Here is a 26,904-nt window from a genome sequence, read left to right as displayed (position 1 = left end):
AATCCACTGGGGCGGGGTGGGGGGGGGGGCGGGGGAGGGGGCGACTCCCGGGGGCTCCAGCTCTAGGGAGGACTCCCGGGGAGCGGACTTGGTGCTTTCCTCAAAGAGTTCGCCCTGCGGTGCCTGTGATGGGGAATGGGACAGGGGTCTGAGAGAAAAACGTTCTTCCCTTTTTAAGAAGGGGAGGGGGGAAAGGCTGAGACGTTAAATTCTTTTGCAAACATTCGTGCCGAAGGAAGGGCTGGAACAGGCAGCCCCGGCCGCCGGAACCGGTCGGACAGGTAGCGAGCTTGTTGACACCGTTATGTTGCAGGGCGCATGCTCACTCCCAAGTTTCCTGGTGCCTTTTCTATTCCACCTTATGAAACTTTTTCCTCGGCGTGGTCTCACCCGCGATTTAAGGCATAGGTGTCGCCGAGCCGGGAGGCTGGGAGTCGCCGGGCGTGCGGGGGAGAGGCCGGGCCGCGCCGCGGCGGGGGGCGGAGGGAGAGGGCCGGCCGGGCGGGAAGGTGGGCTCTGGCCGCGGGGAACCGGGGACCGAGCCGCCGCCGCCCCTAGAGGGGAGCAGCCGGGACGAGGGGCCGCAGTCCGGGGAGGGGGCCCCACGATGCCCAAAGTCTTCCTGGTGAAGAGGAGGAGCCCGGGGGTCTCGGTCCGCAGCTGGGATGAGCTCCCGGACGAGGAGAGGGCAGACACCTACATCCCAGGTGAGCGCCGCGCCGGGGCCGGGCCTGGGCGCCGGGTTCCTGGGGTGCGGGCAAGGGTGGCCGGGTCCCCTCTGCTCTACGGCCGAGGCTGGACTCTCCCCCTCCCCCATGTCCCTCTTTCAAGGGGAGGAGGAAGTCACTGAGGCGCGGGAGGACCGAGAGTGAGAGGCTGGGAACCTGGGACGCCCTGCGCCCCCTTCCCCCTAGTGGGCGCCTCTAATTGCCCGGCGGCGGGACCGTTGGCTGCAGCGCGGGCCGGGGTGGCCCGGGAAGGGGGCTAGGGGCCAGTAGGGGCAACCCTCAGTCCCACGTCCTCGTGGGGTTGCACAGGGATGGGTCAACCTCTCCGGGGCTGGGTGGGTCGAGGTCAGGCCCCCCGCCCCCATCCCAGGGAGAGGAAATTTGGCGCGCGGGTTCCCAGCCGCGCTGGGCCCTCTGTTTCTCGTGGGCGCTGTAACTGGGACTGAGGAGCGGCTCCCAGAACCCCGAGATCGCTCAGGAGGCCGAGTCCGGGTCTCTCTCGCCCACCCCCGCGGCGTTGCCCACTTGGCGAGGTGCCCAGGTCCGGGGCGGGGCGGCGGCGGCACCGCCCGCAGGTCAAACTGCCGCGGGCGCCCGGGCCTGACGCCGCGTGTCTGTGTGTCGGGGCGCGGCCCTCCCCTGCAGTGGGCCTGGGCCGTCTGCTCCACGACCCTCCCGAGGACTGCCGCAGCGACGGCGGCAGCAGCAGCGGCGGCGGCAGCAACAGCGCGGGGGAGCCCGGAGGCGCGGAGAGCAGCTCGTCCCCGCGCGCCCCCGAGCGCGAAACCCCCGAGCCTGGCGATGGCGAGGCCCCCGGTGGACACCTGGCGGCGAAGCAGCGCCCGGTCGCCAGATCGAAAATCAAGGTACGATGTCGACTCTGCCCCCGCCGCCACCTGCACCACGCCCTGGCGTCGGGCTCCCAGGGCCGGCGCCTCTCCCTGTCGCGCCCGCCCGCGCGCCCCGGCACCCGAGCACCCAGCGCGCCCGCAGCGCAGCTCCTGCACCTGCCCCTGGGTCGCGGCCAGGGCGCCTCCCCGCGTCCTCCCGCCTGCCAGGTAGCCGGCCGCCCGCGCTGCTGCATCCCGGAGACTGGCTTCCCGCGCGGGCACAGGCCGCCCGCGTGGCCGCCGGAGCTGCCTAAAGGCTCAGGCACAGCTTCCTCCCCCCAGCAGTCCATTCTGTGCGCAGGGCCTGAGGAACACCCTGGCCGTCGGAGTTCCTGGGGTGGGAAAGAAGGGACCCCAGGCCCCGGGCTCCCCTCCTCTGAGGTGCAGTTCCTACAGCTTTGTGAATTCTGAGTTTCGCCCCCTTCCTCGAGTTCTGGAGGCAGTGGTGGTAGCTTGGCACACAGTGGGTCTTTCACAATCACAACTATTCCCCGTGCCAATTATGAAGTGCCCGTTAGACACGAGGTCTGTGCCGGGCACTTTAAACTTGTGTTTGTCAAATCTTCTTGAATTATGTTCACGGATGAACGAATTCAACTGCAAATTGGCCGACTGCCCCGCCCCCAGTGGGTTGGAGTGTTTGTTTCCCTCTATTTTCGCGCTTCAGCCCCCACCCCCACCCAGCCTCCTGGAATTGTAGGCCACAGCTTATCCGGACGCCCATCTGCGCTTTCCTGTGTGGAACTGCCATGATTGCTTGCTCAAAGGTATCCGCTACCTCTAAGACTAAGCTGTCCCATTCCACTGACTCACGGGCGGCGGGAGCCTGGGAGTGGTGTTTTAGGAATCACGTAACCCCAGTTCCTAGCCAGGTGGGCCTTGGTGTGAGCCTTTTCGGGCTCCAGGCCCTTGGTGTAGGTGTTAATTCTTGGGCGCTCCAGGGTGGTCCCGAAGCCCCCTGCCCAGGCACCGGGATGGGGCGGAAGCCCTAGGGTTCGCTGTGGATTGCGAAAGCCTCCTCCGTTACTTTTCCTGGGAGAGGTCTTCCCTCCCCTGTGCATATTCCTGGCTCCAGGGGCTTGGCTCCTTGGTGGGCTGGCGTGCATTTGGTTATGAATTGAGGCTAGAGGCTTGAGCTTGGAATCCTTAAGAAAGACACCTTTAAAGGATGCTGGGACTGGGTGTAGGCATCCTGCTTAGTGTTAAGTGCGCTGACGAGGTTCAAAGTCAGCTGATGGGAGGCTTTTCTGGGCCAGATGGGGTTAACTGGGAGGGACAATTTGCCTGAGGCCTGTAGCTCTGCCCTCCAGGAAATGCTACCAAGTATCCACTTGCATATTTATCATCCGGCGGAAGGACACTTTGCAACATTGTGTTCAGGTGGTCTATAGATACTTCACCCCTCTGTCCCCCAACTGCCCAGATTGCCCTGGAGACAAGGTGGCACAGGAAAAATGTCCAGTCCCTTAACCACCATTTTAGGAGATCTCTGCCACCCCAGGCAAACAGCTGCACTGGGGCCCTGGATTAAGGGAATGAATAAACCAATCTTATTCCCAGGATCCTTGTTTTGGTGCTGACGCCAGGGGTGGGGGGGAGGGCATAGAGTTTGCTCCTCAACCCTTAACAAGGTTTCCAGAGGAGTTTTTGTTTGTTTACTGAGGTCGAAGTTCAGGTTCCCTCTCCCTCTCAGCTTCCACAAGAACTCCTGGGGTTAAGATGCTCCAAGCCTACAGAATTATCAGCTGTGGTATTGGCCATTTTCAAATGACTGGTCCAATTGCCCGTGAATTAGCACGTTGTGTAACTGTAGAGTTCTATGCCAAGTATGCTGAACTGTCTAAGAATTAGTTTCCTGACCATAAGAGGGGGAAGCCACTCAGGCATGATGCATGTTTTTCAGTGACTTGAAGACATTTACTGGACAGTTGGTTCTTAGGACCAGAGAAGGGCAGAGAGAAGCTACATCCCATCCAACAGTATGTAGTGCCTGCTGTGCACAAGGCAGCCAGGAGATAAAGATGCTGCCACCCTGGTGTTCCAGAATCTTCTGACAGTAACCGTTAGGGCTCTAGGCTCTGGTTTAGTCCCTCTGGGCCTCAGTTTCCTCGCCTGTAAAAATGGGGATAGTAAGGAAACAAGTAATGAAACCTCACAGAGTTGTGAGGATAAATGAGCCAAGCGTGAAACATGGTAGGTGTCCAATAACTCTAGCTAGAATTATTTGGGTTGGTGGAGAGACACAAATACTAAATTAATTATTAACCCTATTACAGGAAAGTGAATGCTCAACTAGAAGCACAAGCAAAGATGCAGTACATTCTGAGCAGAGGAAGGTTTCTTGGTGTGGATTTGAGGGCTGTGAGAGAAGGGGGAGAGGCACGCTTTAGGGTAGTATGGGCTGAGCCCAAAGCTTGAGTAAGGACAGGACTCAGAGCTGGAGGGAGGATGGGAAATGGGCCTGGGGTCAGGGAGAGTCAAGGTGAGGAACTGGACATGTAGCCAGGACAGGCTGTGATGGTAAAGGGGCCAAGCCGAGAAGTGTGGGTGCTCCCGTGGGGGCCGAGGAGGGGCTCTGGAAGGTTTTTGAGAAGGAAAACCTCATTTGGGTCCATCTCACCAGCTGTGGTTGGGGATACATTATCTGTTCTGAGCCTCAGTTCTCTGATCTGCAAAATAGAGAAATAAGCGAATCGGCCTCTCCAAAGCATTGGGCAGATTACATGAAACAATGGAGGCAACACGATGAGCAATTTCAATTTCGTGTGTGTGTAAACTGCCCAGTGGGGAGTTAGCCGACAGTGATTGATAGCAAGTTTTGTTAATGTCCAATACTTTGTTGCCTACAGCAGGGACAAGGGATTTACCAACTGGATTGGCTGGATTTAAGTATTTTTTAAAAACCCACCCATTTGATATTTGGAAGGTAACATAAGCCCCATCCCTAATTCCCTGCCTGTTGACTTCAGTCTCCCAAGACAGAACTGGATGTCCCAATTCCCCCCACCAGTCTTGTAACTCACTGACTATCTCCTTGGCTGACCAGACTTTTCTTCTTGACTCTAGACCCACCAAAGGCAGGGAGCATTCCTGCTGAGCTTGTATTTTCAGCATCCGGTGCAGTAATGCCTGACTCATAGGAGGACATAAGTCAACATAGAAGAGGAATACAGGCAGGGAAGGAGTCAATAGCATCGGGGGAAATAGGAAGCAAGACAAAAGGGGAAAATGCTTGGAATGGATGCTTGAAAAAGCTTAAATTAATTTAAAGGGGGAAAAAGGAATAGGAGAACAATGCAAGTGTTAACTGCAGCCAGCTTTTAACTGGAATATAGGTGAAGTCGGTTTTTGTGGTTGGAAGGGTCTGAATGGATTTGTTGCAGAAACAGAATCCACTGTAGCTAACTTAAGCAGACAGTGGTTAATTATGGGGTACTAAATGGGCTAAAGAGAGACCAGGCTGAGCTCCCAGGAGTGGCTCCCAGAGCCACACTACAGAACTGGGCTACCTAGGGAACTGCAGCCGCGGCCTCTGGCTGCTGTCGTGCATCACGATGCTTCTGCTAATGCAGGGTGTGAAACAATTGCCACATACCTGCCTCGGCTCAATTAACTCAGGCCCGAAGTCAAATCTCCTGATGGTGCATGTAACTGGTGGTACCCAAGTCCCATCTAAAGACCACAGATGCAAGGGATTCTGGGAAATGTAGTGTCTAGCTTTTGTAGCCTCTGCTGTACAGGAAGGCCCACCAGAGGAGCAGGAATAGAGGCTGAGCGTGTCCACCCACAGGATCTACTTCAGGGACCCTCATGTGGTCCAATCTCCTCATTTTTGTGGGGAGAGAGGTAAAGCCAGAGAGGTTTTGTTGAGTTCGTCACAGGTACTAGTGGCAAAGCCCAACCCAAGGCTCCTTATTCTTTAGCGTTGTTGTACTGCATCGTGGAAGCCACCTTTGACGCCTTAGCCGTTAGCACTGACAGCCTGCCATGAAGGAATTTAAGCAGTTTCTCACCGTGACATGAGACAAAACCACAGGGCTCACCCCTGCCTCTCCCACACGTCATGCCCAGACCCATGGGCCTGTCCCGGGGAAGCGCAGGCACACGTTTTGCAGACAACAAGCCCCATCAGAATCTCGGTGTGGGCACCTACAAGCCCTGTGGCCACAGGCGGGTTTCAGGTATTTGAATCTGTTTCTTCTGGATGATTAGGATATGTTCCCTTCAGCATCTCTGCATTTGGGAAGGTTCTGCATTCTGCCATGTAGTGGAGTTGTGAAGCTTAAGGAAGTAGTACATAGGAGCAGGAGGGGAATTTTTATCCTAAAGGAGCTGGGGAAATACGCTTAGCATGTTTTGAGCGCTCAGGCATAAGCACATGTGTCACTGGAAATCTGGTCTGCGCGGCCACCGGAAGGTAGCCTGCACTCACGTTAGCCTCCCACAGGAAATAGGACCATTAATTTAAGGAACTTGTCTGGTGGAAGCATCCACAGAAAATAAAGGATTTTTTTTTCCTTTCTTTAGAAGTTGACAGGTAAGTGACCTTAGCCAGCTTTTGAAGTTGGTCAGAGGGCCAGCCCAGGTCCCTACCTCCCTAGATGCTCCTGAAGTCTTCAGCAGCTCTGATACAATGATGGGTTTGTTTCTGCTGCGCGGGCCTGTTTTTAGAAGAACTAGAGGGGAACTTTGTGTGTTTTTTAAAATGAAAGCCGAGATCCTGCAGAAAACAGGACAGCAAATAAGAAAGCGCCAAGCTTCAGGTTTGGGGAACTGCTATCTCTCTTCATCTTTCTTGCCCTGAATTAATCTCCAGTTAGTTAATTAATCTCCAGACTGATGTCACCTCCCATCCTCGTGGTAGCTTCCTCACTTCAGTAATAAGCCTTTTGGAGAGTTAATTTTGGGTTAAGGATGAGACTATTAAGCTTTTTCTGAGTATAACAGTGTCTGGAGCGGTATACTGTAATTGAACACATTAATACTTTCCATATCAAAACACGAATATTGACACCAAATGGGTAGCTTCCACTTTTGTTGCCAAGGGAGATAGGAGTGAATGTTGGTTTTCAGAGCTATTTGGATTTCAGAGTCGCAGTTGAAGGACTAGGGGCTAGTGACTCACACTGAAGGTTGGTTCCCTTTTTCTTCCATCAGTGAGAGAAAAACTCAAAAGACAAATGGAGAAACAATGGGTTTTGACCAATTACCTTTTATTTAGGATCACAGGACTCTGGAGCTTGTCGAACTCTAAGAGTTAGCATTTACTGCAGCAACCAGTCTTTTCTTTTTTGGCTGTACCTCACGGCTTGCAAGAATCTTAGTTCCCTGACCAGGGATCGGACCCCTGCCCCCTGCAGTGGCAGCGTGGAGTCCTAACCACTGGACTGCCAGGCAAGTCCCTAGCACCCAGTCTTTTTAAAGTAGGTTTTCTTATTTAATTCCTTAATAGTCCCAAGAGGCAAGTATCATTGTCCACATTTTATGGGTGATGAAATTATGGCTTAGAGAGGTTGAGTAATAACTTGCCTACTCCCCAGACTGTAGGTGGTAGAGCAGGATTTGAACTTAGGAAAAGAGCTCATCTAATCCCATTTTATTATTTTTACATGTGGGAAAGTATGGCCCAGGGATATTAAATGACATCACACAGCCATCCAGGTCTAGGTTTTTATTTGATCCTCAGCATTTCTTGTCTCTCCACCCCACTCATTTTGTGACCAGGTGACAAAGATGTAACTAGTTTTGGTCTACCCCTTGCAGAGTAACAAGGTAGTTGGTTAACCCTATTTTGGACTTCTAGGAAGTAGAGTGGTAGGTGTAAGCCTGTGTAAACATAATAAAGATGGCCCAGTGAGCAGACAGGTGACCCGAGGAGAGATTGCCGGTCCTCCAGCACATGGGGCATCATTTCAGGAATCGGGGGTGTCTTCTGTATCATGCTGCCCATCCTGGGAGAGAACACGCAGAGATGTGGCATCTCTGGTGTTCTAGAGAGAATGTGATACATCTCTCACCGTTCCAGTGTTCTGTTGCTGCTTCACAAACAACCCCAAATTTAGCAGCTTATAACACTTTATTATGACGTCTTCTAGTTCTGCGGATTGGCTGGGCTCAGCTGGGTGGGTCTTGCCTGGGGTTTCTCTTGTGGATGCGGTCAGATGACAGTGGGGTTGGAGTCTCCTGGGGGCTTGAACATCCAGGAGGGCTCACTCATGTGACTGGCAGTTGGTACTCTTGTCCTTTTCTAGCTACTTTATTATATGGTTATACCATCTTTTTTTTAACAAGTCCCTATTGATGGGCATATAGGTAGTTTCCAGCTTTTTGCTATCACAGACCAAATTTCAAGGCACATGTGAAGTACACTCTGTGGATAAATTTCATGTTTAGGAATTTATCCTCCAAATATGTTTCTGAGGGATTTCTCCTTTTTTTTATTTTTTATTTTTATTTTTTTAATTTTTATTTATTTATTTATTTATTTTTTCCTCCTTTAAAAAAAACTTGATGTGTAGTTGATTTACAATGTTGTGTTAGTTTCAGGTGTACAGCAAAGTGATTCAGTTATACATATGTCTATATACATATATGCATATGTGTGTATATATATTTTCAGATTCTTTTCCATTATAGGTTACTACAAGATATTGAATATAATTCCCTGTGCTATACAGTAAATCTTGGTTGTTTGTTTTATATATAGTGGTATCTGTTAATCCCATACTCCTAATTTATCCCTCCCCCCATTCTTTCCCCTTTGGTAGCCATGTTTGTTCTCTTTGTCTTTGAGTCTGTTTCTGTTTTGTAAATAAGTTCATTTGTATTATTTTTTAGATTCCACATATAAGTGATATATAGTATTTGTCTTTCCCTGTCTGACTTACTTCAGTTAGTATGATCATTTCTGAGTCCATCCATGTTGCTGCAAATGGCATGATTTCATTCTTTTTTATGGCTGAATAATAAGGACTCTCACCTTTCTAACGAAGGAAGTTTTCCTTCCTCTGAAAAGTGAATAAGTCTGGCAGAAGCTGGCTTCGTCAGCTATGATCTTTTTGCTGTTGAATTAACCCTCCATCTTCTTTTGAAAAGGCCCTCTTCAGACGTTCTGGATATAATTCATAAACGTCTGGAGTCTGGATTGGTCAGAAATACATTTATAGTTGGCGACCAACCCTTCATGGGCTGGAGGGTGCACCTTATGGCAATTCTCTACATGAGCATTTTGTGTTGACTCAGTTTTCCATGTTGTGAAAAGTGGAGAAATGGGAACACTGCGTTTGCTGAGGCAATTGGAGATCTTTTATTTTTGCTCTGAGAAAACCAGAGGGAAGTTCCCCAGAGAATGGGGTGCCCTCCCTCTCCAGTCCCCTCGCCTCATTCCCTCTTTCTCCCCTGTGTTAAAAAGCTTTCTGTATTTCTCTCAGTCAGATGATCCACTGACCCTGAACTCCCTTAAATGGTCACTGATCTCCATCCCCTCTGCCCTCAAAATTTTTATTCTTTTCAAACCAAATAATGCCAGTGATTTGAGATTTCCATCCTGGACTGTAATAGGAGGTATTCATGTTACATGCTGAGCATTTTAAAAATAGGAGTTTACCAAAAGGATTAAAGTAAACAAGGGTTCAGGTTGGTACCACAGTTGGCGAGTCCTCGGGCACATGGTGCAAGACTTTCAGAAGACAGTTCTAGCTTTCTTCACGTTTTTCATCAGAATTACCAGGTTCATGTGCCTCTGTTCTATTTCATTAGCCGCACTACCTCTCAAGTGACCTTTATCCTGTGTAGACTTGGCCTTCAGAAGCTCACGGCATTTTGTTTGCCAAGACCTGGGCCATATTTAGTCTCTTCACATCCCTTCAAGGGAGGCAGTGACTAGAATGGGGACTGCGGATTAGCAGGAGACCATGACCTGTCCTGTGATAGGAGAGCCTTGGGCACAGCTGGGTCTCCCTCAGGCCCTGCGAGGCCCCACCCCTTTGGGGGGCAGAGGTGGGGTATGAGGCAGGAGGGTCATCAGACTCAAGCCCTGCGGTTGTCCTCCTGTATCTTCCAATGTGCCCACCCTCCCCCCGCCCTCTGACAGTCGTTGGGGGCCCTGCCCTTCTCTCCTCCCTCAGCTCTGTTCGTCAGCTACTCTCCAGGGCTCAGGCTGGCCAGGCTGGACTACACACAGTCCCCCTTTTCCCAGCGCCCTCTCTGGGATAGTCCTTGCCCTTCCCCCATCTTCTTCATCGTGGCCTGGCTGAGATGTTCACCTCTCTGGGTACACTTTCCCGTGCGCCCACTGTCTGGGCTAGGCTCCCCTCCCAGCCATCCCTTGCACCTGGGGCTTCCCAGATGGCAGTGGCCTGTTGCCCGGTCTGCTGTCCGACTAGACTGGCAGCTTCTTGGGGACAAGCCATCCTGGTGCTCTGAGCACAGGCCCTGTCTCGGATCAGGCACACATCAGTGTCGGCTGAGACTAAGATGGAGCAGTGAGAATGAACTGGTGGAGGGGGCTGACTGGAAAGCCCTGTTCTGGGGTCTTTGCCTCCTGCCACCTGTGAGCCATTGCCCACCAACACTTTCTGACCGTGCAGGGCCCTCATCTGCGCTTGGGGCATGGGCGGGGGGGCAGGAGCCTGCGCGAATGCTTGCTGGCTTCCACGAGGCGTTTAGTTGAGGAAACGTTCGTGCCTGATGGAAGCCTCTGGAATGAGTTGGAATAACGTCCTGAACCGTGTGAGGGCCAGCCCCTCACATCTCAGGTGTGGTCCATGGACTGCACGGTGGCATCTCTTGGGAGCTGTCTAGCAATGCAGCATCCAGACTCCACAAGCCCTCCTGAATCAGAATCTGCACTTTTTAAAAAAAAATTTATTTATTTTCGAATTTTATTTTATTTTTATACAGCAGGTCCTTATTAGTCATCCATTTTATACACATCAGTGTATACATGTCAATCCCAATCGCCCAATTCATCACACCCCCACCCCCACCCCCGCCGCTTTCCCCCCTTGGTGTCCATATGTTTGTTCTCTACATCTGTGTCTCTATTTCTGCCCTGCAAACCGGTTCATCTGTACCATTTTTCTAGGTTCCACATATATGCGTTAATATACGATATTTGTTTTTCTTTCTGACTTACTTCACTCTGTATGACAGTCTCTAGATCCATCCATGTCTCTACAAATGACCCAATTTCGTTCCTTTTTATGGCTGAGTAATATTCCATTGTATATATGTACCACATCTTCTTTATCCATTTGTCTGTCGATGGGCATTTCGGTTGCTTCCATGACCTGGCTATTGTAAACAGTGCTGCAATGAACATTGGGGTGCATGTGTCTTTTTGAATTATGGTTTTCTCTGGGTATATGCCCAGTAGTGGTATTGCTGGGTGGTATGGTAGTTCTATTTTTAGTTTTTCAAGGAACCTCCATACTTTTCTCCATAGTGGTTGTATCAATTTACATTCCCACCAACAGTGCAAGAGAGAACCTGCATTTTAACAAGACCCCCAGAGGATTCGTGTGTGCACTGAGGTTTGAGAGGCACTGGTCTTAGGGGTACACAGACCAGTTTGGGCAGGGGCTGCAGTGGCTGTAGAAGCTCATCAGGGAGGGAACAGGTGAGCTGAGGCTTGGCAGAAGGCCGTACCCCAGTGGATGAAAGGAGGGTGTTTGAGACAAGGAATGTGTTAAGCCAGGAAAAGACCAACTCTTCTTGCTAATAATGTTTGTCTGAAAATTAAGTTTTTTAGGTCCTTTGATGAATAGAATTTTGGCAGAACGGTTGGATCCATCTTCTAAAGGATCTGATAACTAGGAAACCTTTAATGAATATATCAGATCTCATGTTTTTCTTCACACAGTTAGAGATTCTGTTTTCTTCCTTTGAGGCAGCAAACACGGTTGAGCGAATGAACCAGGCAGTCCAGAACCTGGGATTTGGTTATAGTTTTTCTGATAACAAAACTGTGGGATCCTGACCAAGTCACTTCCCAAGATGACCGTCTTATTTGTTCATGATTCTGGGTCAGGAACTGGGGCACGGCTGGGCTAGGCAGTTTTCCTCTGGGCCGGGTTTGTTCACTCAGCCGGTGGCAGCCCTGGCTGGGCTGGACGGTCCAGTGAGTCTTTATTCATACCTGGCACCTCATTGCTCCTCTGCATGGCTGCTTGGGCTTCCCCACAGTATGGTGGGGTCAGGCTTCCTCATGGCTGCTGGCTTCCAAGAGGGAGGATGCAGAAAAGCTGCACCGTTTCTTAAGATCTGGAACTGACACAGGCCCTGCCCAGATCCAGGGGGAGAGGAGACAGTCTCTTGGTGGATGCTGGCCGGGAGGAAGGAATTGACTGTGGCTGTCTTTGCGGGCTTTGTGATGTTATCAGACCTAGACTCCTCTTTCCTTTCTGCTCTTCCATCCTCAGCACTGGCTTCCGTCTTGGGTCCGAGGTGGCTGTTGCTCTCCCGAGCAGGAAGGAGTAAATCAGGGGAGAGGGCACCATCCTTCCCCTTAGAGAGTGTATCTCACCAGCCAGGTGGTCCCACCCGCAGGACTTGCTGTGAGGCTGGGAAACGTAGGCGCGTAGCTGGGGGCGGGGTGCCCAGCTGGTAATCAGAGGTCTGTCCCGAGGACCAAGGGGAGCATGGGTGTGGGGGGGTGCAGGAGCCCGAGTCAGGTCCAGCCTAGACGCACCAGGCGGTGGGCGCGCCGCCCCACACGGGTCCTCACCCCTCTCTCTGTCCCAGTTCACCACAGGCACCTGCGGCGGCGGCGACGCGGCGATTCACACCTGCGACCTGTGCGGCAAGGCCTTCCGCCTGCAGCGCATGCTCAACCGGCACCTCAAGTGCCACAGCCAGGTGAAGAGGCACCTGTGCAGTTTCTGCGGCAAGGGCTTCAACGACACCTTCGACCTCAAGAGGCACGTGCGCACGCACACAGGTGAGGGAGGGACGCGGCCAAGAGCCCCTGGACTTTCCCCGCAAGGAACCCAGTCGGGAGCCTGGGGCAGAGTTACGTTTCCGGAAGAATCGCGGGGCGGGGTGTTTGGGGTGGGCCGCCCGGCTCTGCCACCTGCCATTGGTGTCCCCTGGGGCCCGCGCGCCGCTCTCAGCCTGTTCTCGCCTCGGTGAGATGGGCGGCGCATCACTGGCCCGAAGTGTCCTGGAAGCTGTGATGCCCACTCGGTGCAGCCCTCGGGCCGGGCTGAGGGATGGAATGTGGTCCCCCTGGTCCCTCTGCTGGTATTTTGTGCTCCTTTCTCGGGAAGTGAGTCTGTCTCAAAATAGCATCACGTGGCTTCCTCCTGAGAGCTCAGAAAGAGAACACGCAGCTGACTTAGCGCTGCCCGAGCCTCCTGCGGGGGCGGGTGGGCAAGTGTCACCCCCACCCTGAGCTTTACTCAGCGCGGGTCTGGGTCCTCACCAGCTCCCTTCCACAGACAGCCCTGGGGTGCCGGTTGGCCGCCCTCCCGCCCCTTCTGGCTGTTCGTAGCCTTGGTAGTTTTGTCTAGGAAACACCTGGCCTCTAGGCTGCTCCTTGAGGGCCACACCTGTGCCAGAGCGATCCCTGGAGGAGAATTCTAAGATGCCATTTCCTTGCTAAAAAAACCTTCTCCAGGGCTTCCCTGGTGGCACAGTGGTTAAGAGTGCCTGCAGATGCAGGGGACACGGGTTCGTGCCCCGGTCCGGGAAGATCCCACATGCCGCGGAGCGGCTGGGCCCGTGAGCCATGGCCGCTGAGCCTGCGCGTTCCCGCAACGGGAGAGGCCACAACAGTGAGAGGCCCGCATACCGCAAAAACAAAACAAAACAAAACAAAAAAAAAACCTTCTTCAGCTCTGGGTGGGACAGAATCCAAACTTCCCATCTTGATGGGCTCCATGTAAAGCCCCTCACAGTCTGGGTCCCATCTTCAAATCCCCATCCTGTCCCAGCCCCTCCCACCCCATCCCACGCCATCTTTTCATCCCACCCATTTCATCTCATCTAAATCCATCCCATCCTAAACATTCAGTCTTGCCCTGGTGCCACGCACTCTCCCTACAACCTCATAGAATTTACTAATTATAGTCCCGCTGATCCCATCAAGCTCTTTCCGGGTTTAGGGTTTCCCTCAGCATTTTGGGGGTGGGGTGGGAAAATGACCACTCCTCTCTCCCAGGGGGCCTCTCGGGTCCCCAGCCGCCACACAGGGCCGTTCTCAGATCCTCTGTATTCAGATTTCCTTTAAGCCCTTATCACACTTTTTTCTTCTTAGAGTACTGGCCATGAGCTTCCTCCCTGGCCTCAGAAGGGTGTCCTCCACCCTAGAGAGTGGACTGGCATACTAAAAGGTTTTTCTTTTTCCTTTAAAAAAATCTTTTCTTAAGTGAAATTTTCATTTAAATGTAACATACATCCAGCAAAGCACACAAATCATAAGTGCATAGTTTGAGAATGTAGGACTTTTTACAAAGCGAACACAAGCATATAACTGGCTGGACTATTTCCAGCCCCCATAAGACACTGGCCTCTCCCTCCTGCCCCCTCTGGTCACTGTCACCTTCCCTCCAAGAGGCACCAGTAGCCTGACTTCAGTAAAAGTTTGACCTCTGTGTGGCCAGGCTGACACCTGGGTTGGGTCAGGGAGAGTGCTTAGGGAGACTGATGGTCCTGTGTGATTAGGGAGGGTCCTATAGAGGGTGAAGGGTCCTGTAGGTGGTGGAGGGTCCTGTGGGTAGTAGAGGGTCCTGTGAAGGGTGGGGGTCCTATGGGTGATGGGGGGACCCCTGGTTATCAATGGACCCATTACGTGACTGCAAAGCTGGGCTTATAGGCAACTGACCCAAGGAGCTGGAGGAAATTGGGGACCACTCATGCCGTCATTTGTCGTTGGTTGTCCTGGAGAGTTTCTCAGCTTTTCCTCTCTATCTGAGGGTGTCCTTGAGGGCATGGCCTATTTCTTCTGCAACTCCTCACCTGGTGGGCTCTGTGGTCACTCCCCCACAGAGTGAAGGGGGCTTGGGGAGCATTGTGGGCTGTTGGTACCTTCAGTTGGAGTAAATATGGAGCTTCCTCATCTGTGACTGAGTTAATTCTCCATTAGTAGAAATATTAGGGACTGACTGCTCTCAGGGAAGAGTTTGTAAGAGTTTGCACTGTTGGTCACACAGTGGTTAAGCACTCTGGATCTGAGCTAGCTGATTCTGCAACCTTGTCGAAATTACTTATCTTTTTGCCTTAGTGTGTCCATCTCTAAAATGGGCATGGATTTATTACCTATCACCTAAGTGATGGCTGCGAGGTTTCAGGGCAATGATGGCATATAAAGTGCTTCACAAATTGTAAGCACTTAGTAATTATGAGCTATTAGTGGTGGTAAATGTTGAAATAGTTGGCAGAGTTTTCCTGGGGCCCTGCGGTGTGGCAGGCTTGAAGACTCACCTCTGTGCTTGTGGACAGCTCAGCCAACATAGGGAGAAAGAACCCAAACCCCTGATTGTGACCCAAGGAAACCAGCAGGTGTGCCAGACAGAAGAAAAAGTGGCGAATGCTGGTGGGGAGGCCCGGAAGTTGCATTGTTGCTGTTAGGGGCACCAGGGAGGCTTCTCAGTGGAGGTGTCCTTTTGGCTGAGCCTTGAAGAGTGAGCAGGATTTTCACAGTTGGACGGGGAGGGAAGGGCATTGCAGATGGGGAATGTCTTAGTTTGGGTTCCCCCAGAAACAGACCCTGACACAAGGATTTGGGTGAAGCCGTTTATTTGGGAGATGGTCCCGGGGGCACAGTGAGGGGATGAGGAGAGGAGACAGAGGGAAGGAGACTCAGTGAGAGCTAGTTACTTACTGAGTGGGTTACCACTGGGAGCAACTGGGGCTCAAGCCCCCTGGGGGTCCTCTGAATGCACACAATGCACCCCAGAATTGCTCCAGGGGCAGGAAGTGGGGTACGGGAGAGCCTGTGGAGGCTTGCACAGCTTCCTCAGGTGGTAGCGAGCTCAGAATGGTGGCTTTTCTGCAGGCCAGGCCCTCGGCTTTATCCTGTCGTGTCCAACAGCCCCGAGGAGCCCCGAGCCCTTGTTACCCGCAGTTCACAGGTGAGGAGCTGGAGACGGCTGGTCTTCCTGAGTCCAGGTCCCCCGCTTTCCACAGGCCCCTTCTCTGTCTCCGCCCCTCAGTACTGTGCTCACTCAGCGTCCTTCCCGAGGCTGGGCCTTACCAGCCGCCCCGGTTCAGTTTCTAGAAGCCAGCTTGCTCTGCAAGAGGCGAGATAGAGAGGAACTCGGGCCGGGCACAAACCGCACCCTCCAGCCTGGGCGTTATAGTGGGTTGCTGAGGAGTCTGAGCATGTGTTCAGTAGTGCCAGCACGTCCTCTGGCCACAGAGTGAGCAGAAAGGGGGTGGCCTGCACCCCGCCCCACCCCCACCCCCAGGGCCCTGGGCTCCTTCATCTCCTACTCCTCAAAGATGAAACTTCTAGTGACTCTTAAAGGAGGGGCTGAAAATCACCAGGTTGCTGAATAAAAATGCCTTCCACCTGATGCTTCCCCAGAGGGCATCATGCACTTTATCCCATGAGGGGCGAGGCTGGCACTCAGGAGTCATTTAGGACTGGAACCCTGCAGCCTCTCTGCGCACGGGGAGCTCTGGGTCCGCGGAAGGTGGCTGGTCCGATTGAGATGTGTGGTTACGTGTAAAACAGACCCTAGATTTCAAAGGCTTAATGCAAAATAAGGACGTAATATATATCAATTTTTAATGTTGATTTCATGTTGAAGTGGTAATGTTTTGAATATATTGGGCTAAACAAAAGGTATCCTTAAAATAATTTCACCTGTTTCTACTTATTTTAATGAGGCTACTGGACATTTTAAAATTACAAAATGGCTTGCATTTTAATCTCTGTTGGATAGCTCTAAGGTCATTGAATCTACAGTTAATGATTTAAAAATTTTTTTATTATAATTTTGACTCTTAAAGTGACCAACAAATAGCATTATGGAAATGTCTTGAACCTATTTTCCCTCTGGTTCATTTTATTTATTTAATTGGCCGTGCCTCCAGGCACGTGGGATCTTAGTTCCCCGACCAAGGATCGAACCCGTGCCCCCTGCAGTGGAAGCGTGGAGCCCTAACAATTGAACAGTCAGGGAATTCCCTGTTTCGTTTTTGTCTTGTTTTGTTTTTTTTGGAGTATAATTGCTTTACAATGTTGTGTTAGTTTCTGCTGTACAATGAGGTGAATCAGCTCTATGTATACCTATATCCCCTCCCTCTTGGACCTCCCTCCCACCACCCCCCATCCCACCCATCTAGGTCGTCACAGAGCACCGAGCTGAGCTCCCTGTGCTTTATAGCAGGTTCCCACTGGCTATCTATTCTACACGTTGGTAGTGTATATAAGTCAATTCTAATCTCCCAACTGTAGAGATGTGGATGGACCTAGCGTCTGTCATACAGAGTGAAGTGAGCCGGAAAGAGAAACAAATATCCTATATTAATGCAGATATGTGGAATCTGGAAAAATGGTACAGATGAACCTATTTGCAGGGCAGGAACAGAGATGCAGATGTAGAGAACGGAGATGTGGACGCGGGAGGAAGGGGAGGGTGGGACGAATTCCCTGGTTTATTTTCTGATGGAGATGTGCCTCCAGGTAATAATGACCAGGAAGAGGAGTCAAAACATTGCTGACAAACTGGCTGGTGGCAAACGGAAAAAAGGGGCCCCAGATCTGGGGATGCCCCTCTGCGGGAACTGGAGGGACAGGCCTGGCCTCCTGGCGCCAGAGGCCTGCCCTGCAAGCTCTGAGCTCTGTGCAAAAGGGATAATCAGTAAAAAGAGCAAAAATCTGGGCTCCTTAGACCTTTCTGTAGTTCATGTGTACCACCTCACTGGCTCCAAAAGATCTCACCAGAATTCTGGGAATTCGGTTTTGCCTTTGATGGAGACGTGAATGTTGGATTTTGGCTCTTGACAATTAACAAGTAAATGTTGTGTTTGGACCAGAAGCAAAGATGTGGACAGTGTTCTCACAACTACAGTAGGCAGATGAGTGAAGGTTATGGTTGCTCCCAGTCCGGTTGGGCCAGACCATGACTAATTTGAAGACTTACCTGGGATCCCAGGACCCTTCTTTTGAGAACTGCAGCGACAGTGTTGATGAGGTGGGCAAAGACAGTGGGACCGGGGATCGGGATTAATCCCCTCCCCCACGTCTCCTCCTGAGAGAGCGGGGCCTCTAAGGAAAGACTCAGAACACGAGGAAACTTCTTGGAAAAGGTCCAGGGAAACCGGAGCCTGGAAATGTCTTACCTTAATATTCAAGCAGATGAAAGAAAAGATTAAGACTTCTTTTCTGGATATGACTTCACCAAGGAAAGAGTAGATCAGAGGTGTGTGTGTGTGTGTGTGTGTGTGTGTGTGTGTGTGTGTGTGTGTGTGTGATGGGGGAGGGGGAGCAGCAAATGACATCTGAGTCCAGATTGGAAGAGAGAAACTGGAACAGAAGAAACTCGGTTAACATTTTGTGAAAATACGTCTGCAAATGAGTGGCTGTTTTCAATCCAAATTGACTTAGGTTGGGTTCCCTAGAAGCAGATTCTGAGATGGCGATTCTTATAAACTGATTTATTGAGGGAGAGCTCTTGGGAGAAACCTGTGAGGGAGGAGAGAGCAGGACAGGGTAGCAGGGATGTGGCCCCAGCTTGATCACACCAGGGCTCTGCGGTGTGACTGGCGCTACAGGCCTGTCCTGTCCCCAGGCAAGTGGGGGACATTTCTGTGCCCATGTGAGTTAGAGGCTTCCTTTCCCCTGGGTGGGCAGGTCACTTGCCCAGTGCCCGTTCCTTGGAGAAGGGGGCATCCAGGAACTGTTAGCTGCCAACATAGGTGACAGCTGGGGAGTGAAGTACTGGCCCAGAAAAGGGGGTCCTGATGGGGGACCAAGAGGGTCCACTGCACACATAATAGAGGGAATTGCTCTATTTAAGTGGAGTTGACAGGGTCACTGAGGCCAATGTGTGAAATTATGGCTGTTGACCCACCTCAGGACAAAATAGAGACAGGGGGTGGGAGGGATGAGCTTGTCAAGATAGGATTGTATATTCAGTTCATAGCCCGTGAAGAACGTCACGGGCCTGGTTTTACAGAATATTCTTCTGGATTTGTTCACGTGTTTTAGGTTGAGCCAGCTGGCCACCCAGGGAAGGAGAGAGTTTGCTGGGGGCAGGGTGTGGGTGGGGGAAATCTGTCATTTAGATTCCAACAACCAGCAGGTGCCAAACTCAGCACTGAGTGTCTCCCCCCTCGCTGCCCAGGGACCCCGGCGCCAGTGGCACCTGGGGGCGTGGTGAACGTTTACTGAGGTGTCAGGTGTGGTCTGGGCGTTGTTCGCCACGGTGACCAGGTGTGCCAGGCTCATCAGACAAGTACAGTTTGCATTGAATGCATTTTATTTTTCTCGTATGTAAAGTGACTACTTATTTTGTAAAAGACTTCAGTCAATATACAGACTACAGAGGAGAGAGCTTGCGCTGCTGTAACCAGTCGAAAAGGGCACACATACGTGCGGGGTCCCCCGCTCGGTTTGTGAGGGCTCCAGGGGGGCATAACTCGGGTTGGTGATAACTTTACGACCCTGACTAGAGTAAAGGCGTTGGTTTGAGGTGCGCCTGCTGTTCCTACCGAAGCTTCTGAGTTCCACGGAGGGAGGCTGAGGAATTCACATCTGAGGTCCGGGCAGTGGGGAGGGGGCTCTGGCCGGAGCGCAGGGTCTGCCCTGCCCCCCTTGGTGGGGCCCTCGGGCCTTATCTTCCATCTGGGCCACATTGAGAAGGAGGAGAAGGCAAACAAATCCCATCTTGATTGAAGAAGAGGAAACAATGGTGTCTGTTTGGAGCCTACGGGGAAGGGTTGATTGGACTGGGAAAAATGCAGGCTGGGAGAAGTTTGGAGCGGGGCGGGTGGGAGAAAAGAATAGAGTTACCTCCACCCCGAGGGAGCTGAATGCTGCCTTGTAGGGTGGCCTCCTTCACTCACCAAACTCTCCCCTCTTTTATACTGACTGACTTTTTAGATACAAAAAATAATATTGAAAGGGAAGAATGAAAGAAAGAAAAAAAGAAGCCTCCTCTCCACACCAAGCCCTAGTTCCACTCCTGAAAGCAAGCCACCACTTAATTTTTTTTTCCCCGGAAGTTTTTAACACACATTGCTTTTTTCGTGCACTATCTATCCTGGAGATTGTTTCCCATCTGCAGAGGTGGACATACATCACTCTTTTGAATAGTTGTCAGAGCGTTTCTTAATATGAGATTATGACGTAATTTCAAATATGGAGGCACTGTCATTTTTTTCTCTTGCCCCAAATGATGACACTTATTTACATTTTCAGGGTCGGTTTTTTCTTTCCTCCTTCCCTCCTTCCCTCCCTCCTCCCTCCCTTCCTTCCTTCCTTCCTCTCTTTCTCTGTCTCTCTCTTTTAATTTTAGACAGGACTACCACAGATATTCTTGTAAATCCTTTGCCTACTTGTGTGAGTCTTTCTGTAGATAATTTCCCTGAAGTGGGCCAAAGGGTAGACCCATTGTGATGTTTATGGGGTGGTCACATTGCCTCCCGAAGAGTTTGTCCTAAATGTCCAGTCCCACAAGGAGGCCTGCAGAGAGCTCCTTGCTGAAGTCCATGTTTGGATAAAGTTCAGTAAAGGAGACTTAGCTACAGCAAGCAGAGAGCGCCAATGACAAAGACTTTTCTTTGGGGATGAGTGACATGAAGCTTGATTTGGTAGTAGGAATAGAACATTTGAAAAGAAGAGACCCTTTGTGATAACCCAACACACAGTATTTTCTGCTCGAGGTGATACAGACCCGCAGCACGGTAGTCTGGAGGGTGGACGGGGAAGGAAGTCTGTCCCCTCCTCTCTCCACCAGCTGCCTAGGAACGACATTTTAAAAAATTAGCCTTTAAAAAAATTATTTTTTTAAGTTGAAGTATAGTTGATTTACAGTGCTGTGTTAGTTTCTGGCATACAGCAAAGTGATTCAGTTATACATATGTGTATATATATTCTTTTCCATTATGATTTATTATAGGAAAAATTATCCTTTTTTATTGTAAAATAGATAATGAACAAAAAGGTGTACATATAGATACAGTTTAAAGACAGATACTAAATATTCACATACCCACCAGCCAGCCAGCTTCTGAATAGAGCGTGTCTGCGTTCTGTTGACCTGGATTGTAAGCTGTTGAAGCTGCGTCCTGTTGAATATTCAGTGTGTGCTGCATCCTTTGCTTGTGAGATCTCGGTTAATCCTCAGAGCAGCCTTACAAGGGGTATCAATTATTATCCCCATTTTACAGGTGTGGAAACTGAGGTGTGGACTCAGTTAATGCGTGGCTGATGGGTGGTGCCTGGGTTTCCAGTGGCCTTGGACTCTGTTACTGTGTAGGTGTCAGTAGGTTAACGATGCCTGGTGCGGGGATGGTTCCGGGATCCCACTCCAGGCTCGGATAAGATTGGCTTTTGCTCGAGAGCGCCCACGTCCAGGACAGGTGAGGCCCAATGTCAGGGAGGCCTTGGTATCTGTCCCCCTCATCTGGGGCTCCTCCCTGGCCCCCTTCATCCCCTGCTCCCCGAGTTTGGGGGAGAGGAGGACTCCAGGAGGGAGGGACTTGTTCCCCAGCCCAGAAAGAGTCACCAAGAGGCAGCTGCTGGGTGACCATGTCTGCCTGCACCAGTGAGCGAGGGATGAATGTGGTGTTTGCAGAGCGGGGTGGGGAGGGTAGGTTTGCAAAAGTCAGAATTAACTGCCATAACTAGAGGTGTGGGGACCTCCTGTCTACCCTGCTCCACCCCCCGCAGTCATCCTCATCCTAGCCGTCATCTGCACGGCGCAGGGCTCTGAAATCCTCTAGTCCTGGCTATCCAGGCTCTGCTGGGTGCTGTGCCCGTAGGATTCGGCTGAGCTGCGGAATGAAGAGAGGAAGGAGACGTGACCGTGCGAGTGGACTTGGCCCTGGCCCGATGCCCTCCGCAAGGGGCAGGGCTCAGGCAGAGCCATGCAGCCCTGTCCGCATCACCTTCTCAGGTCACCGTCGGGAGTGGGGACCCCCAGGAGCAGGATTTGAAGCGTCCACTTCCAGAATCCAGGTTAAAGCCTGGTGTCAGTGTGCTGGTTTCCCCACCGGTTGAGTTTGGATGTTTTAAAATAGTCGAGGGCTGTTTCCAGTCACCCTTGAAAGGAGCAGCTGACCTCTGGGTGAATTTCTGTCTTGATGAGCTTCGGGTCTGAAGTCAGGTTGCTGCTTGATCAGCCAGAGGTGGTGGGAACCAGCTGCCATGTGGACGCAGAGGCCTGGTTAACACAAAGCCCCTTGTGGCCCAGACATGCAACCTACGTGGTGTATTCCTTTGGAGAGGCCTCACGGCCCCTACGTTTGTAGAAAACTAGCCCCAAGATGTGACCTCTCTTTTTCCTGGGCCAGTAGGATTCATTCATTCATTCATTCAAAAATTATTTACTGAGCACCTATTAGGAATTCTCTGCTGGTCCAGTGGTTAAGGCTCCACGCTTCCACTGCCGAGCGCCCAGGTTCGATCCCTGGTCAGAGAACTAAGATCCCACGAGCCACGTGGTGCGGCCAAAAACAAAATAATAAAATAAAAATGATTTACTGAGCACCTATTATGCGCCAAGTGCTGAGGATTATAAAGGAGTTTCTTTTAGCAGTTTTTCTGAAACATGTGGAACATAATACAGGCCTGCTTTCTGTGTGGGTGGGCTGGAGGAACACCCCACCACGGCATTGAGCTAACACAATTCTTTTCACATGAACGTTAGGGGAAGGGATGGGAGCTTCTGGATGTGGACAGGAAGAAAAATGGAAGCGACTTGATTTTTTCAGGTGGTTGAACGAGGGTGGGGGGAGTATTTTTTTCCATTTTGACTTCCTTTGTCATCTGTGTACTTAAAAAACTTCATGAACAGACATAGCTCTCCCGGCCCCCCACCACACGCCACCAGTGAGGAACTGGGGACGTTTAACCTTGAAGAGAGGACTTGGGGGGGCCTGGCTGCCTCAGACACCCCAAGTGCCGTCCTACGTCTTCACCACGCGTTGCTTCAGATCTGTGGCTCCAGCATGAGTAGCCTCGGCAGCACTTGGGAACCTGTGAGAAATGCAGATTCTCATCCCCACCCCGGAACCGGATCCGCCAGCAGGGGGGCCCGGAATCTGTGTTTTGACAAGCCCTCTAGGTAGTTCTGTTTCGGGCTCACATTTGAGAAACACTGCTTTCGCTTGGATCAGGACGTCTGGGGTGGGGCCCGAGGCTCTGTGCTTCCAACGAGCTCCTAGGTGATGTGATGTGAGGTGGACTACACCTTAGTACCAGGTCGTACAAGGCAGCATCATGTGATGGGAGGGTGTGGGCTGGAGCAGGGCTTCCTCAGTCTCTACAGTTTTTAAAAGATGGGATTTGGGTGCAGCTGTACAACAAAATACCACGGTGCTCTTAAAAAGGAATGAGACCAAGCCGTAAGCACCAATGTGGGAAAATCTCCAGGAATATTTATTTATTTCTTGAAGTATAATTGATTTACAATGTTGTGTTAATTTCTGTTGTACAGCAAAGTGATTCAGTTATATATATATATATTCTTTTTTTTGATATTCTTTTCCATTATGGTTTATCGTAGGGTATTGAATATAGTTCTCTGTGCTATACAGTAGGACCTTGTTTTTTACCCATCTTATATATAATAGCTTACATCTGCTGACCCCAACCTCCCACTCCATCCCTCCCCCAACCCCCTCCCCCTTGGCAACCACCAGTCTGTTCTCTATGTCTGTGATTCTGTTTCTGTTTCATGGATAGGTTCATTTGTGTCATATGTTAGATTCCACATATAAGTGATATCATATGATATTTGTGTCTCTGTCTGGCTTACTTCACTTAGTATGATAATCTCTGTGTCCATCCATGTTTCTGCAAATGGCATCATTTCATTCTTTTTTATGCCTGCGTGATATTCCATTGTATACATGCACCACATCTTCTTTACCCATTCATCTGTCGATGGACATTTAGGTTGCTTCCATGTCTTGGCTATTGTGAATAGTGCTACTATGAACATAGGGGTACATGTATCTTTTTAAATTATAGTTTTGTCTAGATGTATGCCCAAGAGTGGGATTGCTGGATCACGTGGTAATTCTGTTTTTCGTTTCCTGAGGAACCTCCATACTGTTCTCCACAGTGGCTGCACCAACTTACGTTCCCACCAACAGTGCAGGAGTTTCCGTTTTCTCCACACCCTCTCCGGCATTTATTGTTTGTAGACTTTTAAATGATGGCCATTCTGATCAGTGTGTTACGGTGCACCAGGAATATTGTTAAGCGAGAAAAGTAGATTTTGAAAATATCTTTTGATAATAGCTTGCTTCCGTTAAAGCCAGGATAGTAAAATCATGATAAAACCCATTATGGCATAAATAAACTATTTAAGCATTTTAGAATGTGAATTTTAATACACCTGTTTTTCAATTTTTCACTATTCTTTCAGCAACTCGAACATTCTTGGGGAAAAAGAATTAACCATTAAAAAAACAAATAAAAACGTCTACACGGGGATGCACATTTTCCCTTTCGCCTCAAGCTCCAACATGACTCCATGCAGCCCTGGTGGATCCTGTCCTTACTTAAAATTTTGATAACTTGTTCATCATGGATTTTTTTGTATGTATTTTAATTTTGAAAATATTTATCTTGATTGATGTTTTCACATACTCTCAAATTTTGAGCCGAAAGCTTTGGGGATTACTGCGGGCAGTGGTCCTCCTGGCCTCTGGGCTCTGAGATGCTCTGAGAGCTGGCAGCCCACTCTGTTCCACGGACCCCGAGCACAGCATTCACCCTCTCTGGGCTTCCGTGCTCATGGGACACTATATGCTTCCTTGAATCCCCCCTCGACTTTAGAGCCTGAGATACACCTACTGAGGTCTCCTTACCTAAGTTCCCGTGTCACACTGTCGGGTGCCCACGGTGGGCATGGGCATGACTGTGGTTTGATTGGCTGAGCTCCCTGCTCATATGGTACCTGTGGCCTCTCCATCTGGAAGGCAGGCCCCGCTCATAGTAGCTCACTTTTAAAGCCAGCAGGAGATCTAGGTTGGAAATGGTTTCCTAACTGTAGCCGACACCATCAGTGTCCTGTGACCCCTGCCATTTCTGGGCACACCCGTCCATGTCGTGGCCGCCCACACCTGCAGCCCAGCCTGAGGATGTCCTTGCTGGAGGCCACTCTACCCCAAGGCAGGCTGTACATGCTGGGGAGAGAGAACCTGTCCCACCCAGGGTGCTCTCCGCGGTGCTACTGGAGCAGGCGAACAAAGACTCCAGCTCCCGAGGGCCAGGGTAACTCGGAGGTGTGTGTTCTGCTCTGTCCCGCACCTCGTCTGGCCATGGGGACTCTTGTTGCCCACAGTGGTGACTGGCTGGATGGCCCCTCTCCTCCTTGTCATCATCATCTTCCCTCCCCTGCAGGTGGGGAGTCACCTCCCACTTTTCATGGGGTCACCGCTCCTGAGGGCAACCTCCCAAATAACTCCTTTTCCAGTGAAACCCAAACTAAAACGAAAACAAGGTTTACTCTGCCCACTTTGAAACCCAGACATTAAGGCAGGCGAGTGGTGGTGTTTTGCTGTATGCATCCTTTTTTATTATGTTTGCTCTGTGGACAATTTTGTCTCCTGCCCTAATCATTTTCCTCATGTTTCTCATCCTTGGTCATGATGTTTTTTTTTTTCCCCCTCAGCCCCTGGCAACGATTTTTCTATTGTTTCTGAGAGTTTGACTTTTCTGTATCTAAGTGACACCACGCACTATTCATCTTTCTCTGTCTGGCTTATCTCACTGAACATAATGTCCTCAAGGTCCATCCATGTTGTTGCAAATGGTAGGATTTCCTCTTTCTCCTGGCTGAATAATAATCCATTGTAGATATATACCACACCTCTTTTATCCATTCATTTGTTGGTGGACACTTAAGTTGTTTCCATGTCCTGGCTATTGTGAATAGTGCTACAGTGGACATGGCTGTGGAGATATCTCTCTGAGATACTGTTTTTATTTCCTTTGGATAAATACTCACAGTGGGATTGCTCGATCATATAATATAGAAAGGTCTGTCTTTTAAGTTTTCGAGGAACCTCCATACTGTTTGCCACAGTGGCTGCACCAATTTACATTCCCACCAACAGTGCACAAGGGTCCCCTTTTCTCCACACCCTCACCAGCATTTGTTACCTTTTGTCTATTTGATAATGGCCATTCTGACAGGTGTGAGGTGATCTCTCCTCTCTATGTGGTTGTGATTTGCATTTTTCTGATGATTGGTGATGGTGAACATCTTCTCATGTGTCTGTCGGCCCTTTGTACGTCTTTGGAAAAATGCCTGTTCGGTTCCTCTGCCCGTTTTCGAATTGTGTTGTTGGTTTTTTGCCGTTGGGTGGTGCAGGATGACTTTTAATGGCTTCATAGTGGGAGGCTCTGGCTGGGCTGTGACCGACCGGTGCTGTGTCTGCCCCTCACCCTGCAGGCATTCGCCCCTACAAATGTGACGTCTGCCACAAAGCCTTCACCCAGCGTTGCTCCTTGGAATCCCACCTGAAGAAGATCCATGGGGTGCAGCAGCAGTATGCCTACAAGCAGCGCCGGGACAAGCTGTACGTCTGTGAAGACTGTGGCTACACGGGCCCCACCCAGGAGGACCTGTACCTGCATGTGAATGGTGCCCACCCGGGCAGCGCGTTCCTCAAAAAGACATCCAAGAAACTGGCAGCCCTCTTGCAAAACAAGCTGACATCCACGCTCCAGGGTAATGCCAACCTGAGCGAGGAGGAGGAGAAGTAGGAGAGGGCGTGGATGCCAACGCTGCCACATGTCCACAGATTCCCGGTCTTGAGGGCCCCCTGACCCACGGGCTCTTTCTAAGTCCAAGTGTTCCGTCCATCTCTCTGTCCTCTGGGGGCCTCGATGCGGGGCTCCGTTCCAAGGCTGTCAGTGATAACAGTGGCTTCAGGCCCCCCGTAACCCGTATCCTCAGGAACACTGTCACATGAATGAAAGCTTGTGGATGGCTTTGATCACCGTCTGGGGTTTGGGTTTTTTTTTTTTTTTTTTTTTTTTTTTAGGATTTTCACACATGGAGGCAGGGGTGTTCTTAAGAGAGACACCCCTTGGAGAGATTGATATGGTGCCTTGAAATAAAAGTACTTCCACTTGAAATGCTCCTCCAGCAGGG

The 26,904-nt window shown here is 50.8% G+C and overlaps 1 protein-coding gene across 1 annotated transcript; it reads left to right on the top strand.

Annotated features, from left to right (window-relative positions):
- The first annotated feature begins 254 nt into the window (after positions 1–254).
- OVOL2 (ovo like zinc finger 2) lies at positions 255–26,904 on the top strand. Its single transcript, XM_065892966.1, has 4 exons — positions 255–707; positions 1,374–1,594; positions 12,362–12,557; positions 26,200–26,904. The coding sequence occupies exons 1-4, from the start codon at positions 305–307 to the stop codon at positions 26,511–26,513; spliced, it is 1,134 nt and encodes a 377-aa protein (XP_065749038.1). The 5' UTR covers positions 255–304; the 3' UTR covers positions 26,514–26,904.

The sequence above is a fragment of the Phocoena phocoena genome, chromosome 15, assembly GCF_963924675.1.
Source record: "Phocoena phocoena chromosome 15, mPhoPho1.1, whole genome shotgun sequence".
Lineage (NCBI taxonomy): Eukaryota > Metazoa > Chordata > Mammalia > Artiodactyla > Phocoenidae > Phocoena > Phocoena phocoena.
Note: the sequence above shows the minus strand (reverse complement) of the source record. Positions and strands in the feature narration are given on the sequence as shown.